Source organism: Rhamphochromis longiceps, linkage group LG8 (assembly GCF_057381845.1).
Source record: "Rhamphochromis longiceps isolate RC_006_pf linkage group LG8, R_longiceps_female_GT1.1, whole genome shotgun sequence".
Taxonomy (NCBI): Eukaryota; Metazoa; Chordata; class Actinopteri; order Cichliformes; family Cichlidae; genus Rhamphochromis; species Rhamphochromis longiceps.
The window spans coordinates 25,972,007-25,988,832 of NC_140564.1; the positions used below are offsets into that span (position 1 = coordinate 25,972,007).

Here is a 16,826-nt window from a genome sequence, read left to right on the forward strand (position 1 = left end):
GCAGGTCAAGATTTTTGTGGTTTTGAGTGAATTAACTCAAAAATGTCTGATCATTTTATATTTATTAAGCACTCACACTGCCATCATAATGAAGTTCAGTAACTTTGGCGATTTGAGAATCTTTCCTCTGGTGTCATCAAGGTCTAAAGGCATAAAGTGTTGTTGGAAATAACTCTAAAATAGAACATTTTCTGCTCACACATTATTCAAATGGAGTGCTATAAAGAAGTACACCATAAGGATGCATTTATAACAAGCCTTCTTACGTAATTGTTAAAAAAATGTCTTGAATATTTTTTAATTGTTGATCATTCTTTTAAGAGAATTGCAGTTCTTATCAGTGGTTGTGCAATTGTTCAGGACAAAACTATTATAGAAAAGTGGTACTAGTTGTAACATTAGCTATATGTGTATGTAACTCCCTAAAAGCCTTGCAGTTACATAATATGTTCACCCCACCGGCTTCATATGTGTGTGCTTTGTCTTCTGTGTCATGTTTTTTAATTCGTCCTTCCAGGAGCTGTTTTTGTAGCTTAGAACATAGAAAGGCCCATTATAACAAAGTGGCCCATTATAACAAAGTGACACACGGACCCTCTTTAACGGTTTCCAGAGGTGTATAGAGCACCTGCATGCATGAAGGTCACATAACATTATGGTTTTTGTTTGCAAGTCGACATTAGTAATAAAAGAAACACGAGCCTTTCATGATTTGTGCTAGTTTCTGCTGAGATTGCAATTAAAATCGTCCCTGAAGAAGATTCCTGAGTTTGTCGTCTTACTTTGGCTGAAAGCAGAATTTGTCTTTTTACACTTCAAAGTTTCTTTTTTTCTCAGTGTCAGCAGCCAACCGCTGCCAAGTGCAGCTTGGTTCCCAGGTTCTGCCTGCTTGCATTTTGACCTTTTGTCTGTTTATTGGACATTGGATGCCTGCCTGTGAATTCCCATTTTAGTTTGTCTGGTTGGATTGCCCTTTCTGGTTTTGGACCCTAGCCTGCTTCAACCTTTACTTCTGCTATATTCGCTCTGCCTCAGGTGTCTGTATGTGGGTCTTATTCTCTGTTGACCTTTAACACTGTTAGCACCAGTTGTGACTTATAATTGTAAGTCCACCTTTTGCCTTCACAACTATCTTAATTTTTTGTGGCATAGATTCAATACAGTGTTGGAAACATTCTTTAGACATTTTGGTCCATATTGACATGATAGCATCGCACAGTTCCTACAGATTTATCAGGTAATAATAAGCAGTTATCTGAACTGCTGTTGCCTTCCAGTCAACTCAAAGAAGTCTAACCATTCTCTTCTGACCTCTGGCATCAACAAGAAATTTACACTCAGAGAACCGCTGCTCACTGGATATCCCCCCCCCTTTTTGTTTTAGACAATTCTCTGTAAATCCTAGAGATGGCTGTAAATCCCAGTAGATCAACAGTCTTCTGCAACGCTCAGACCAGCCTATCTGGCATCAACAACTGTGCCACATTCAAACTCTCTTAAAACACCTTTCCTCTAAATTCTGATGCTCGGTTTAAACCTCAGCAGGTCATCTTGACCATATCTACATGCCTAAATGCACTGGGTTGCTGCCATGTGATTGGCTGATTAGATATTTTTACCCTCATGGCAGTACTTTGTGAACCAGACTGCAGTGCAATGATCGCTCCAGTGTGAATCCAATGAGTGCACTAAATGACCTTGCCAACAGGCTCAGATGTTCCTCGGGTTAAATGTTACATTCCCACTGCCTCCACAAAGTAATGGGAGAAGGGTTTAAATGGTATTGCGATCATTGCATGAATATTTCAAAATCGCACCTTCACTGATCACGTCCTGAGGTCAATTTTTAGTTCTGCTAATTTAATTAAGAATATCATGAGTTTGAATATTGTGAGAGCTGATGATTGAGACTGATAATTTTCAGAACATGACACTGAGATCAGACTATTTTTCTGGCTCAATCTGATTTCTAATACACTATTAGACAGTCAGAGGCATTTTGCAAAGAGTAATTTTATTACAAAAGCTCGTACATTGATCACATTAATTACAACTCCAGAGTGTACTGATGAAAATGTTTTGATTGATGGTTTCAATCAGGCCTGGCCAAACTTCACTGGTAAAAAGCTATGCTACATGAATAATGCATTGGAAGGTAGGTAATAAAATATTGATTGTGTTTAATTCAATTGTGCAACTACTTAAAAAGCACATCAATAGCAGCTACGAGGATACGGAGGTGTCTACAGTACACATTAAATACATACAGGGCTGCACAGATTATGAGGATTTAACATATGTAGACTACTATCAGTACAAAGACACAGTGAACATTGTTTAAATTTCCTTTGCAAGAAGAAGAAGAGCAGGATTTTGATGCGTGTGTGTAAAAAGAGGATTGTTGATGGCAACAGGAGGAAGAGGAGAGGAGATGCAGAGAAAGACTGTTGTGTGGGAGAGGTGTTGACTTGTTTGTTTGGATCATGTGTCTCTTCAACAAATCGTATCATCTTGGCAAACCGTGCAAACATGTCTGAATCATGAATGTCAGAACCATGACATTGACAGCCTCCATTGTTCTTTTTTTTTTTTTCCCTCTACACTTGATTTTTTTCCCCCTGTACGTTTGTTTTTGGTAATTTTAAATAATCGCTCTGATGCTGTGATATTCCAGATAATCCTAGGACAAAAAAGCTGCGTGCCAGCCAGGAGGTGTGCGTGGATGTAGCCTATTTGCGTGCACACAAATCAAACCACAATTATGATTGACATGCTGGAGGATGATGTTGCCTTGGAGACACAGAAATACAAAATGCCTTACATTCACTGGCAAACAGAGAAGCGAATTCTTCGTGCTCGGGTTTGAACCACATTCCAACATTTTTGCCCAGAATCTTTTATGCTCACTTTCACACTCCATCTGCTCTGTCATATCTATCTCAGTGTTATTGTCTGCCACCTTGCAGTCCTCGGTGACCTGTCTCCATATTTCATTATCATCGGCTTAACTCCCCCCCACAGACCCCCAAACTAAGCCCTCTGTTTAACTCCTCCATCCCCACTTTGCAGTCCCCTGTTCACTCCTTCTCTTTATTTCACAGGTTTAACAGGATGCATCTAGGTCACACATCAATCTTGTGTAACTTGTACCATCTGTGTGCAAAGCTTAGACAAAGTGAAAGGCTGATGGCCAGACAAACAAACACAAACATACACACACGTTGCACTTGACGCAGCCGTCTCTGCCAGTGTTGTAACCAGGGGAATATGAGTAAACAGCAGCCGCTGTCAGATCTGGATTGACTGCACCTGTCTGCGTTTAATTAATAAATATCTGTGTATTCCTATTGTTACGTATGGTGCAGTTAAGAAGAGAGTCGCACAACATGTTGGTTCAAGACAATGAAAACAAAAGCTTCTATTCTACACATACAAAAGGCTCTGCGATCAGACTTTAATAACCTACAAACTTGGCTGTCAGATAACAAATTACTGCTCAATAAAAACCTGCTTTATGCTCTTTGGCCTGAGACAGAACATCAACTTAAATCTAATTTGCTGCATTTAACCCATAATGATGCTGGAGCTCTTCAGAAAACGGGGGAAAAAATGAAATATTTATGTGTGTGGGTTGACTCTGAACTTACCTTCCAACCACACATCGATCATTTCGTGAAGGTAAGCTTTGGTGCTGGTGCTCTGCATTGTTCCACACTTTTTTTTTTCTTTTTACAGCCTATTGAAGTGCTTTAACCCTGATCTTCTTCATCTCAATGGTACATACTATGATTTACAATTGGCTGCGCTTTCTTTTTCTAACATAATGTGACTTAGTAAATACATGATATAATTTTTATTTGTAGTGTTTTTAATGCATTATTTTGATTATAGTCACACTTTTTTAAACTTCTACATCATGTATTAGAAGCTTTGATCTAAACCTGTTTTAAAATAGATTTTATTCTTTTACTTATGTTCTGTCATATATAATGTTGCACTGGTGAAATCTCATATTAAACAAAGTTTAAAAAATAGTGATATGTATGTGTATATGTACAAGTAGCCTTTAGTCTGCTCTGATGCTCACACTTAAATCTGTGAGATACCAAAAACAGCAGATATACTTAACATGATCATCTCAAGCACACAGCTTTGTCTATGAGTGCAAAAGCCCCAGCCATCAGCCTTTCAGAGCTTCTGTCTGCAAGGGACAGCGAATCAGAAGAAAGTTGGATTAAAGGGAGGGTGCCTTTAAAGGGAGAAAGCTATAACAGCTTATTTCAGACAGTGGGTGAACTGAGGGGTTGCACAAGGCCCTATTGAACAATAATTCATGCAAAGCTATTCTAATAGTGTTAAGGAATTAAAACAACAGCATTTATGTTTCATTTTGTGTTTGACTAAAATAAGCTTAGTACCTTTAAATATGAGCTCTGTGTTATTTTTTCACTGACTTGAAAATATCTTGTTTTGTCAACTCAGAGTAGAATAAATTATTGAAAACATAAGCAAACATTAATTTATTGTTTTACTATTAAGTTAATATATGTCTGGTTTATGTTATTTTCTGTCCTTTTTTTTTTTGGTAGGTATACTCCAACATATCTGCCTTGCTGTCTGTATCAGCCTTGTTGACTGATGTTGTTCTACTGGTAAACAAGATGCCATTTACCAATGTCCTTCACTGACATTTATATATTTTGCACTGACTAAATGTTCACAGATAGTTGTTTTTATAATGACAATTTGTTTTCCTGATGCTTAGGGGAAATAAAAAATAACTTCAAAAACAAAATAAACTGAAACACATGAAGATATTGCAGAATTTCACAATTGTTAAATGTTATGTTTTCTTAGTCTTCTTTTTTCTGTTTGATATATGAATGTTTAAAGGGTTTTTCTAGGAAATTTATTGTACCTGGATGTAGACTGGACAAAATAAAATCTGGAAGGAAAAAAGGGCACATCGAACATTTGATGGTCTTCTGGTCATTAGAGTTTCTTTTTTTTGTCGGCAGGATGGTAGGCAGGATAGGACATGTTCATCGCAGCATTTCTGCCGACAGGTTGCGTGCATATCTGGCAGAGCGCAGTTTGAGTTCATGGTAGCACTGAACAAAACTGTGGTAGATGAATGTGATGGGCAGCGCCAGGAGCACAATGCCGCTCACTACACACATTCCCCCAAGCACCCGTCCTCCGATTGTTACCGGGTACACATCCCCGTAACCCACTGTTGTCATTGAAATAATAACCCACCAGGCAGCAGCAGGGATGCTGGCATAATCACTGTTCTGGGTCTCGAGATCCAAGCCGTGTTCCAGTAGCTGGGCCAGGGCACTGTATATAGCCATGGCAACGCAGACAAACACCATCAACATGACCATCTCTCGGTAGCAGCGCCTGAGAGTCAACCCTAGAGTCTGCAGTCCCAGGAAGTGTCTGGCCAGCTTCATGAGCCAGAACACTCTCATCATCCTCAGGACTCGGAGTATGACTCCAGCAACCCCGAGCCCAGCACCCGGCATCCCTGCCCGGGCCATCGCCATAGTGACATAGTAAGGGGTAATGGCAATCACGTCGATGATGTTGAGTGGCCTGCGGAGGAAGTCCCACTTGTCTTTAGCCACCAGAAAGCGCACTATGCACTCTGCCGTGAACCAGCCAATACACACTGCCTCCACTATCCTACAGAGAAGATAGAAGAAAAATTAGTTGCACACACTGTAAACAGGAAATGACAGAGGAGGTACAGTGAGATATGGATGGCATGAAATATGAAATACTGCCTGGCAGTCAGTAAATGTGAGGAAGGAGGAAGCAAAGCAAGGGGAGTTAAATGATGGGAAATAAGGAACAAAGCTGTCACAGTTCAGGCCTGGCACAAGTAAACAAAGACAGCAGGACAGATACATGGGCTAGTAAATTTCCGGCAAACTGCACAGAGGGAGGGTTTAAACCCTTCAAAGAAAGACTGTGTCAAAGACGGTCACATAATTACCCCATTGACAAGCAGAGCAAGGCCAGTCAAAATGAATTAGAGAATGATGATTCTTGCATTAGATATAAATGCAGTGAAGCCCAGAAATGACAAAAATACCTGCAAAGCAACTATCAGAATAGTTGCACCAACCCAAATTATGTAGCAACTGAGAGAACTGCATCATCTAATGACATGAAACTAAATTGGAATCCTTTTGCCCTCAAAGTATACAAGCCACTTGTATTGGCTACTTAACCACTGTAGCTGATCCAAAACTCAAAACTATGTCCAGCCTGAGGGAGCATAACCTAACCTTATATAGAGAATGGGCAGCTCAGGCTTCCAGGAAAGTACAGGCCAAAATCACGCAGACATGGAGATACACGTTTTCGCGCCTACATGCTTAAGTTAGAGAAACAAAACTCTGACTTATGATGATTCCTGTAAGTGGCCTAATTTCTTTGTTTGCTTGCACTATTATATAATCCCCTCAGTACACATTCTACTTTTATCTCATTGCCCACTCAAATATTATGAATCTATGATTACCTGATGTTTGCCCTTCATGTGCGCAATGCAGTGTAAACTAAGCAGGACAGTAAACATATTCAGACTAACTGTGAAGAGGGTGGGAGAAATAAGAGGGGAAAGCTATGGATTGGCTATTGATTTGCTTCCTCGGGGGCCTGTCCGGCTGTCATGTGAGGAGCTTAAGGTGTAATGTGCTGCCTGAAACTTGTCAGCGGGCATATTGAGTTCAGGGGCATCAATTCACTAAAGCACAAGAACAAATCCCCTGCAGGCAACGTAATACATGGATGTTTTAAATATCTTGCTTTGCTGTCATTCTTATTTTTATGTTATTATACCAAACATCCTAGAAAACACTCAAAAAGCTGAGGTAGAAAACATCTCAATGCATCCACCTCGTGGTTAATATTAGTGCGCAATGACTTTGGCCGTTGCCTTGAACTCATGCATGATCAAATGTTAAGAGGTATATTTATTTATTTATGCTACTTGTAATGACAAAATCAAATATTTGACACGATTTCATCTGTTCAGCTCACTTTTACACAAGACTGTCTCAGTTGTAGGATATCCGCACACATTGCGCCGAAACATTTGGCAGCATTTTCATGAGGGGGCTTCTATTCCTTCAAGTTAACTGACCCTTGACAATCGCCTACCTGTGTTCCTCCACAGTAGTTCTCTTGGCTGTATCCCAATCCGGCAGGGTGCTAGCGCACAGCATGATCATAGAAACGATAACAAAGATCACGGACACTGAAGCCAAAAGCTGCGCTACAAGGGAAGAGTTGGGCTCCTCAAAAGCCTTGCGCATTTTCTCGAGCCACCTAGCGCGACATGTGAGCTCAGCCTCTTGCACTGACTCCCCTGTGCTCTGGGGCTCATCCTCGATGTCCCCCTCAGAGAGTGTGTCCAGTCCGATGTCGGACATCCTATCGTCCAGGCGTTTCTGGCAGCAGGAGTCCAAGTGCGCGCTCTCCAGTCCCCAGTAGAGCATCTCTGTGTAGAAAGACAGCTCACACACTCCGGGAACAAATCGGAGTTTGCCGGAGCGCACGTACAACATAATAAACACGAAAGCCTGAGCGTGGCGGTCGAAGAAAAACTCATTCCGGTCCCGATCGTAGTCATCGCAGAGTTCGAGGACCTCTTTCTCGGTTGCGCAGGCAATCAGGCGGCTGACGCGTCGAAGAGGGAAATCCCTGATCACCTCACGGGTGAAGGCGTACCGGGTTCCCCCGACGTTAAGCACGCAGATGCTCTTCCCGAACTTCATTTTGACAACTTAAATCATGAAAGCCTAAAAGAACTCTTCACAGTCCATTCTTCCTTCCATCGCAGGAGTTTGGGCACTTGGGGAACTCGTCTCCCCTGCCCCGGGGCGTGGTTCGCTTTGAGTGAAGGTGGCCCTGCGCTGAGGTCCGTGGCTGCTAACTGTTAACTCTTCCCTCTGTCATTGACTCTATTCTCCGTCTCCCTCTGTAGCCTGAAGAAGAGACTCATCACCCCAGTCAGCTCCAGCCAATCCCATCAGTGATGTCACAAGCGCGCGCGCGGACACACGCAGAGAAAAATCCATAAGCAACAGGAGTATAGAGCGTAATATGTGATTTAAGTCCACAGTGGAGACTGCTGCTTCCTATAAAATACTGTTTAGATTCTCCTGGAAGCAGATGAGAAATTATCGTCAAACATGATGAAAACCGGGAGGAAAATTCTTGTTTAAGAAAGCTTAGTTATGTCTCACTGTAATATTCCCTGTTACACTGACAAAAAAATAGATGTGAAGCTTGTATTTGATATGCTTGCACCATTATTAAAATTTTGACCATTTTATATCATTTGATTAAGATAGATAGAGATACTTATATATGACTTGTGAAACAAAAGATACATTATGTTGAGGTAAGTATAATAGAAAAAATAGCAAGAGAAATATATGCACACATGAATAATTTATTATTGTTATTATTGCTAGTATTATTATTATACAAATAATGTTTTTTTTACTATTATTTTGATTTATGCAGATATGTGCAGCTTTATTTATTTATGTATTTGTTTTGAACAAACATAAAGAAAATAGTAATTGTTTTAACTTAGCAATGCAAATATTCTATACCAGCTCATTTGATAGCAAAATAAAATAATAATAATAATATCTACATCAATGTTTTAGCCGTGCGACAAACTGGCGACCTGTCCAGGGTGTACCCTGCCTCTGCCTGCCTGATAAGGGAATGGATGGATGGATGGATGTCTACACCAAGTATACAAAACATAATCATATATTGAATCTTCTTCTTCTTTGCCACAGCATCATCTGCCTTCATCTCACTATGTCACTGTTACATCAACCATCTGCATATCTTTCTTCAATACAGCCATAAATCTTCTCCGAAGTCTTCTACTTTTACTACTGCCTGGAAGGTAAATCTTTAACATCCCTTTTCTAATATATCACAGTATATCCCTCCAAGCTATCTAAACCTCGCTTCTCTAAAGTTATTAGAATTATAAATTACATACTCATTTCTAATTCTGTCCACTCTGGTCAAGGTGGATCATGTAACGATGCGTAAAAGACAACAACAACAACAACAACAACAACAACAACAACAACAACAACAACAACAACACAGAGACTTCTTCATGTAAACAGTTCCTTTTAAGTTTTAGAGCCCTTTCTGATTTGTTAGGAATTTTAGAGAGACTCAGTTTCAATGATTAGATTCGAGTTTAAACTTCTGGCTTTACAGATATAAAAATGTCCTAAAAAATAATGTACATACTGCTTTCTTATGTTTTCTGAGGTGGGCTGGTGTCTGCGCGTGTGGGCCGCGTGTGGTTGTGCTGCGCGTGCGCGGGCCCCCTCCAGCGTCAGCAGTGGTTTTTCGGGTTGATCCGACTTCTTTTGGCTGCCGTGAGTTAACTGTATCATAAAGGGTGCTGTGACTCGAAGGAGGAGGGGGGGTTGAATTGCCATAATTCTCCCGATAGGTTACACATCCGGAGTCCCGACCATCTTAATTTGTCGCTCCTTTTCCCTTCAAAGAGAGTAACTTTTATTGTTTTTATTAATTTATTCCATTTCTCTTAGTTTATGGTTTGCACACTGGGAGGGCAGAAATGGCGGCCAACATGTACCGGGTCGGAGGTATGTATGTCAATGTGGATCTTTTTTATCAAAGAGAAACCGTTACAGTTTAGCACCTTCTGGGCGTTATTTTGTGTTATTTTGAGCTGTTTGCATTTAATGGTGGAGATGCGGATGTGCTACAGCAACGTGGACGCGTTAAGTTGAAGCAGGAAGGTGAGAGTTGGTGTATATTTGAGATTCAAAATGGGTCAGGCCTCGCGTCTGTCGTGGCCACAGCAGCTAGCCGCCAGCTTGCTAAATGGTTAGCTGGCAATGTAAACATTTTTCACTTGTTTGCTGCTCCCCGGGTTTCTGAATTCTTAGACCAGGGGATACAGGGGGCTTCTACACGGATAGACCTCACGACTAGACGTGTGTTTCAAAGGTTGTTAACATGCTACCACGGACAGTCTGAAGCTGCCTTTGTATTTGCCACTCCTGGCATGCAGCCATTAGTACGAGACCTTATTTAGCTAACGTTAGCACCAGCGATGGCTTCACTGATTACCATTAATGCCGTCTCAGCGCTCGTTTGCTGCATTTAATGATCGTATTTAACCATCTCGGTAACATCAGGTGCCAAACTGTTTTGCCAAAGTGACCCCCTACAGTAACCACAAGGGCAATTAATTATCAAACAGGGATGCAGGCTGGCTGATTTGCTAGCTAGCTCCTTAGCAGTCTACTGGAATTCAACATCAAATTATTGTCTCCGCGCATGGCGTCGCTGCGTCTGCTTTTACACATTTATTCAGGAATACTTGAGCTTTAAATCCATACACAGACGGCCACGTAGCCTAATTGCATTAATGCTTGACATGCCACGCAAACTATAGGCGTCTAATGACATATCTTGCAGCACTTTATAACCGGTATTTTCGAGGTGCATCAGCTTATTGTCCCCTCACGTCACCTTTAGGCTAACTTCTGCTGCTTTTAGGTGCTCATTCTAAACTCCGTGAACTTGTCGATAGGACACACAAACTTCCAGGTACATTCAGGTACAGTTTTTCTCCCTGTATGGAACAAGTCTTAACAAATGTAGTCAATATTTTGCTGCTACATTGCAAACAAAAAAAAAGATGGGATCTGTAGTTTATTCATTTATTTAAGGTTTGTTTTGGTTTTGACTTTTTACAGCATTCCAACACTGATGTGCAGTACATTCCCATCCCAGAGGCTGAGGGTTATCATACACATTAGCATGATGATACATAGACTTTAATGACATGCACAACTCTGACAAATATGCCGCTTCACCGTTTAAAAGTCTGGAACATGTGGAATGAAATATATCAGACTTTGTGTCAATGCTGCCTTTGCCACAACCTAAAGTTGTGTAAAGTTTAATAAAAAAAAAAAAGAGATATTGTTACATTTATTTTATTTGTCCCATTTGTTGGGAACTGGCAGTGTCTAGAAGACACATAAGCTGGAAGAAAGATGGGGATTCAAACCAGTGCTTCTGCATTAGGCTTACGGCATATGGGTCATCTACTCAAACCCAGAGAGCTATACTGGCATCTGGTGATGTTATTTATATGCATGGGCAATCTTTTTTTTTTTTTTTAATGGCATATTGAAGTTTTTATTGTCTTTAATTTATTTTTTCATACAGACTGAAACAGTGTGGTAACATATGGCAACAGGTTGAAAGACTGATAATTTTGCACTTTTATTCACCCATAACTTGGTGGTTGTTGACTAGAGATTTTTCCTTTTAACTTTTCTGGTGCAACACTTTCTGAAAGTCACAACTTTGCACATATTTATTGATTAAAGGACATGCATATTCTTTGATTTGACCTACTGTAGCGCCAATGTATTAGAAGAAGAAAGTGTACTTTATTGGTCCCCGTGGGGGAAAATCCCTCTCTGCATTTAACCCATTCACTCAGTGAAGCAGTGGGCAGCCACTGGGCGCCCGGGGAGCAGTGTGTAGGGACGGTACCTTGCTCAGGGGTACCTCAGGGTAGCTGTTCAGGGGAATCGAACCCCTGACCTTCCGATCATGGGGCCACCACTCTACCTACTGAGCTATCCCCCCCCCCCTTTTTTTTTTTTTTTTTTTTTTTTTTTTTTTTTTAAAAGTTCATGTGGTCTATATATTTAAATATATGATATGCGTGTTTCCTGTTGCAGACTATGTATTCTTTGAGAACTCCTCCAGTAACCCTTACCTGATCCGTCGGATAGAAGAACTCAATAAGGTACTGATGTGTGCGTTTTTCATTTTCATGAGTGTGAGAATATGTTAGAGAATTCCTTGAATTCCTCTGTGCTCCTGTCCCCACCCTATCACTTTCCCATTGTTTGTGTGGATTTTGTGACTTTGTTTGTAATATGGCTTGAAAAGACAGGTGTTCCCTGATCTACCAACTGTCATTAGTATGACTTGACACACCTGTGTGTGTGTAGGCGGGGTGACTATTATCAACATTTCACAAGCTCATGTAGCTTTGGGCTAAAGATGCAGATTTATTTTAATTATAAGCTGATACCAACCTTGAACAGCAGTGTTGTTGCTCTCTCTTTTTTCTCTCGGCATTTTACCGTAATTCCTGTTTTATTTTGTTCGAAATCCTTCACAAGCATTGTTAATAGGTGTGTAAAAGCTTTTCCTGTGTCATGCTTGCACTGAGATGTTCAGATAAATGCAGGTCATTATCGGATTGTGTGGGTGGAATAATGCTAGATCACATTATCATCCTGAAAGAGTGTACTGAGGCTCAATGTTATAATCTAAAGACAGGAGACATCGTAATTATCATAAATGATGAAGTAACAGGAAGTCCCTGCAGCATGATACGATTTAATAAACCTCTGCTGTTGCAAATACAAGCTGTATGAAGCTTATCGTGTTGGTAAAGGTGAAATGGAGTGCTTGATCAAGCACGATGGACATTTTTGTGGCTTTAGCTAGTGCATCGATATGCACATCGTTGTTCCTGTTATTTACTCCAGATCCCTTTTTATATAGATACATTTGCTTTTGTACACAAACTTGGAAGCAGGTAGGTGGGGAGTATAAGTTGTTTCTTTTTTTTTCTTCTTCTTCTTCAAACCTTTTTCAAACCTTTTACCCCCACATCTAGTCATCAGTCACGACATTTAATACTGGCTGAGTTTGAGCACAGCTTGATAGGTACACAAAGGAGCCAGGTCTCTTGGGAAATTACAGGGTTGCACAGGTAGGTGTTGCCACTTATTTGAGTCAACCTGGATGTCTCTCCTCTCTTTTAGACTGCCAGTGGGAACGTGGAGGCCAAGGTAGTTTGTTTCTACAGAAGGAGAGACATCTCCCACAGCCTCATCCAGCTTGCAGATAAACATGCAAGTGAGTAGCAGTTGTGACGCATCATCTGTGTAAAACAGTACAGTTTCTTTAGATTGTGTTTGCATTAATACACATTAAACTGTTGTATTTACATTAGAGGGTTCTGTGCTCTAATTCACCATGTGGTTCTATGTGGGTACTCCGGCTTCCTTCCACAGCCCAAAGACATGCAGTTAGTGGGGTTAGGTTAATTGGTGAGACTAAACTGCTTCTATGTCGGAATGTAAGTGTAAATGTCTTGATGCATGCTCAATCATCCAGGTAAGGAAAACCCAAAAAGTTGGAGACTGAAGAAGTCACTTGGATGAGTGACGAAATGTTTCTCCCACTGAAAACGCTATGTTCAGATGAACAGAATAAACTTTTTGGGTAAGTGTGAATGGTTTCTGTTTTTCTGTGTTGGCCCGGTGACTGGCGACCTCACCTTTTGCTTTATGGCAGTGGGGATGTGCTCCAGCTCAACTGTGACCCTGATTTAGATAAGCAGAAGAAACTGGGTGGATGGGTTCTTTCTGTTTTGCTAAACTTTAGAGTGACTTGTCTTTGTTGGTTGGACAAATCAAGCAGTGTCACCTTGGACTCTATGAAATATTGTATTCTAAATTGTATTTTTTCCTTTAAGGAGAGTTGTGATATTTTAGACTAGTCAATTATGTGACAGAAGTGTAACCAGTGGTGAAGATTAAGCCATCCATCCATTTTCTTTCGCTTATGCAGTTTAGGATCACAAGTGGCTGGAGCTGATTCCAGCTGTCATAGGCTGAGAGGCAGGGTACACCCTGGACTGAACTGGTCATCAGTCTGTCACAGGGCTGACACAGAGAGACAGGAAACCATTCACACTTGGGGCCAGTTTAGTATTACCAATCAACGCAGCCCACGCATGGTTTAGATGGTGGGAGGAGGCTGGAGTACTGGGAAAGTAGGGCTGGGCGATATGGCCTAAAATTCATATTGTGATATAATTTGAAGCATGTGCGGTAACGATATATATCGCGATATATTCTTTTCTTCTGTATAATGTATTTTCCACACTATAAGGCACACTTAAAATCCTTTAATTTTCTCAAAAATCGAGAGTGCGCCTTATGTATGAATTCTGGTTGTGCTTACTGACCTCGAACTGATTTTGGCGTGCAGAAATCTGTTAAAAAATGTTTTAGTACAACTTTGGTAAGCCGCACTGCTTGATGGATTGTCAGAGCATTACGGCTGCCGTAGTGAGGAGCTTCTGGGTCCTGAGTAATCTGGGTCCAAAACTCCGTCCCCTCAGGTCCCAAAGTCAAACGAACACTGAGAGTTAAAACGGTCTAAATTCTTTCATCTTTAATAAAATCATCAGCGTTGCTGCTTTACCAGGTGTAACAATTAAGTTTAACATCCAGGCATCCATGAAAACAGAAGTTATTAAATTTAATGGAGTTAGAAATTAACAGGAAGTTAGCTCGCTAGTTTCCACCTAAACATGGCATACCATGTTCTGAGAGATTTTTGAAACTATTTAAAACGTACAGCTCTGCTACCACTTCCAACATAAATGAAGACAGAAAACTAAACAGCAGTGGCGTTTGCAGGGTTACTGAAGTTGGACTACCTGGTATATAATGTTGTGCTACGTGATTGCTAGCAACACAGCTATGTTAGCATAACATTAGCACAGTGAAGCTGGAGGATGAACGCCAACTTTTTTCCCACTTGATAAAAGTTAACGTGAGGGATTCTGGTGGTTAGGGACAAATGCAATCGCATAGCAGGATGCTATACACGGGCCAAACTTCAGTCAGGAGAACAACTGAGATTATTCATCCACAATACGAGGTTAGTTATTAATATACTGCAACAACATGGGAATACAACAGCTGCGAGAGAATTCAACATTAATGAATCAATGTTACGGAAGTGGAGGAAGCACCGTTTTTGGCTTTCCCCATATTTCAAAAGTGCTTCATCTCTTTGCTATGACTCTCGGCATAATTTGCAGATGACCAGACGACCAAAACAGGCGCAGCTTGATGACATCAACATGCGCTATCGCGATAGAGCGGTATAGTCAAAATCTCTATCGTTGGCCAAATTTATATTGTTTCTATCGTATATCGTTTATATCGCCCACCCCTATGGGAAAGAACAAGCAAGCACCACAGAAAAGGGCCCAAGTCTTGATTTGAACCCAGAACCTTCTTGTTTTGAGGATGTAATGTGATGGCTAAATTTCAACAGACAGATGATATCAGGATGACTTAATTATCGAAAATTTTTAAAGACTTTAAACTTGAGACATGACACTTTGGATTTTCTTTTTTCAGAAAAAAATGTAATTAAGCTTTCTGTCAATCAGAATGACATTTCCAATAGTGATTTCTCTTGGCAACTTTGTAAATTGCACATTTAACTAGAAATAAGAGGTTTTTAATGCCAGAGATGGAGACGTTGAAACTTAAATTTGTACTCCAACTTGGGGGATTCATGTTTGTATTTCACAGTAATTTCTCAATTGCTTGTTACTGCATTTTACAGAATTTGAGTGTGGATGTGTGAAGTGAAAAGGAAAAGAAAGTGTTATCACAGCAACACCTATTCAGTGTGGGAAGCAGACTACCTGATTCCAGAAGGCTAATGGCCAGAATAAAACACATTAATAGTTAGTTTCTCGAAGTAAAAAACATGCTTTCCACCAAAGCAGATTTCCAGTTTAGATGTGGGTGATTGCAATGAAGAGCAGCAGGAGACCCAGTGAACAACATGTTTACTGCATTCACGTCATTCAGCACTGACTGGAAAAATACTGTTCCCTGTGTATGTGTCATAGAACTGCTGGTAAAAACCAGTTATCCTGATTGAGGTAGACTTTATAGACATAAAGCAAGAACAAAAAGATAAAACTTGCAGTATGCAGAGACAGAGCATTGATCAAAGTGCTGTGCCAGTTCTGCAAGGTGTTTGGTGTCCTTCGTCTGCCAGCTGGTCAGAAGAAAATCGAGAAAAAATATAAAAAAAAAATTTATGGCAGCCTAGTGCAGCGTAAAAAAACCCAGTTAATTTATGTTTGACATTATTTCAGAGGGAAAACAAAAGAACAGCAACTAAATTTGATTTTTACAGGACGAAAGTTTATGTAAGAGTCATAGCTGAAAACTTTTTAGTTGAAGGTAGAAAGATACAGATGTGTGGCTCTGTCTTTTTGTGTGAAGCCGGGTATGCTGTGCAATTTTGGGCAGCCCCAGATAAAAGATAACCAACAAAGGAAGGAACTGAGTCTCCAGAGCGGTGATCACACAGTAAGAGATGGTTAGAAGTATCTCGAATGCTCTTCCAACCTAAGATTCTTATAAACTTAAGATGTCCATTTCTCAGTAACTGCCGGTATAACTGTCTACTAACCAGCCAGGAGTCAGGAGCGCAGGTAGAAATGATCTTCTGATCAACATGACAGCAGAACATGTGGGAGGACAAAAACAAACTCAAACAAAATAGAAGAAAAACTTTGTGTTTAGTCTAGTTGAGTAATGGTTTGTATGAAGTGTCCTCCAGCTGTTAAGACTGAGCCAAGGGGGATGTTGCATTGAAAGAAGCGAAAGAGAAATAACAGCTGTACATTTTTGCCTCAATTCAGCAGGCACTGTACAGTCTGCGTGTATCAAACTTTATATTTTATTAAGCCTGTGGACCACTGTAAACACACAGCATTTAGATGCTTTAAAATCTCAGCAGACTGCATTCCTACTCTTCTGTACTGGATATGGTGCAATCAGGCACATCTGTTTTAACATTAACTAAGCTTATGACATCACTTAACTTTAGTAATGAGATGTTTCTGTGTTAAATTAAAAAAAAAA

The 16,826-nt window shown here is 40.4% G+C and overlaps 2 protein-coding genes across 2 annotated transcripts in view; one reads left to right on the forward strand and one right to left on the reverse strand.

Annotated features, from left to right (window-relative positions):
* Positions 1 to 2,035: 2,035 nt before the first annotated feature.
* Positions 2,036 to 7,993, reverse strand: kcng3 (potassium voltage-gated channel, subfamily G, member 3). Its single transcript, XM_085416742.1, has 2 exons — positions 7,174 to 7,993; positions 2,036 to 5,688 (listed from the first exon to the last, which is right to left on the reverse strand). Exons 1-2 carry the CDS (start codon positions 7,788 to 7,790, stop codon positions 5,043 to 5,045), a joined length of 1,263 nt encoding a protein of 420 aa, XP_085272868.1. The 5' UTR covers positions 7,791 to 7,993; the 3' UTR covers positions 2,036 to 5,042.
* Positions 7,994 to 9,408: 1,415 nt separating this feature from the next.
* Positions 9,409 to 16,826, forward strand: part of mta3 (metastasis associated 1 family, member 3) — a 29,411-nt gene continuing 21,993 nt past the window's right edge. Inside the window, exons 1-3 of the mRNA XM_085416743.1 lie at positions 9,409 to 9,671; positions 11,796 to 11,863; positions 12,897 to 12,990. Coding sequence (XP_085272869.1) covers positions 9,644 to 9,671; positions 11,796 to 11,863; positions 12,897 to 12,990 — 190 coding nt within the window. The 5' untranslated portion in view covers positions 9,409 to 9,643. The remainder of the gene's footprint in view (positions 9,672 to 11,795; positions 11,864 to 12,896; positions 12,991 to 16,826) is intronic.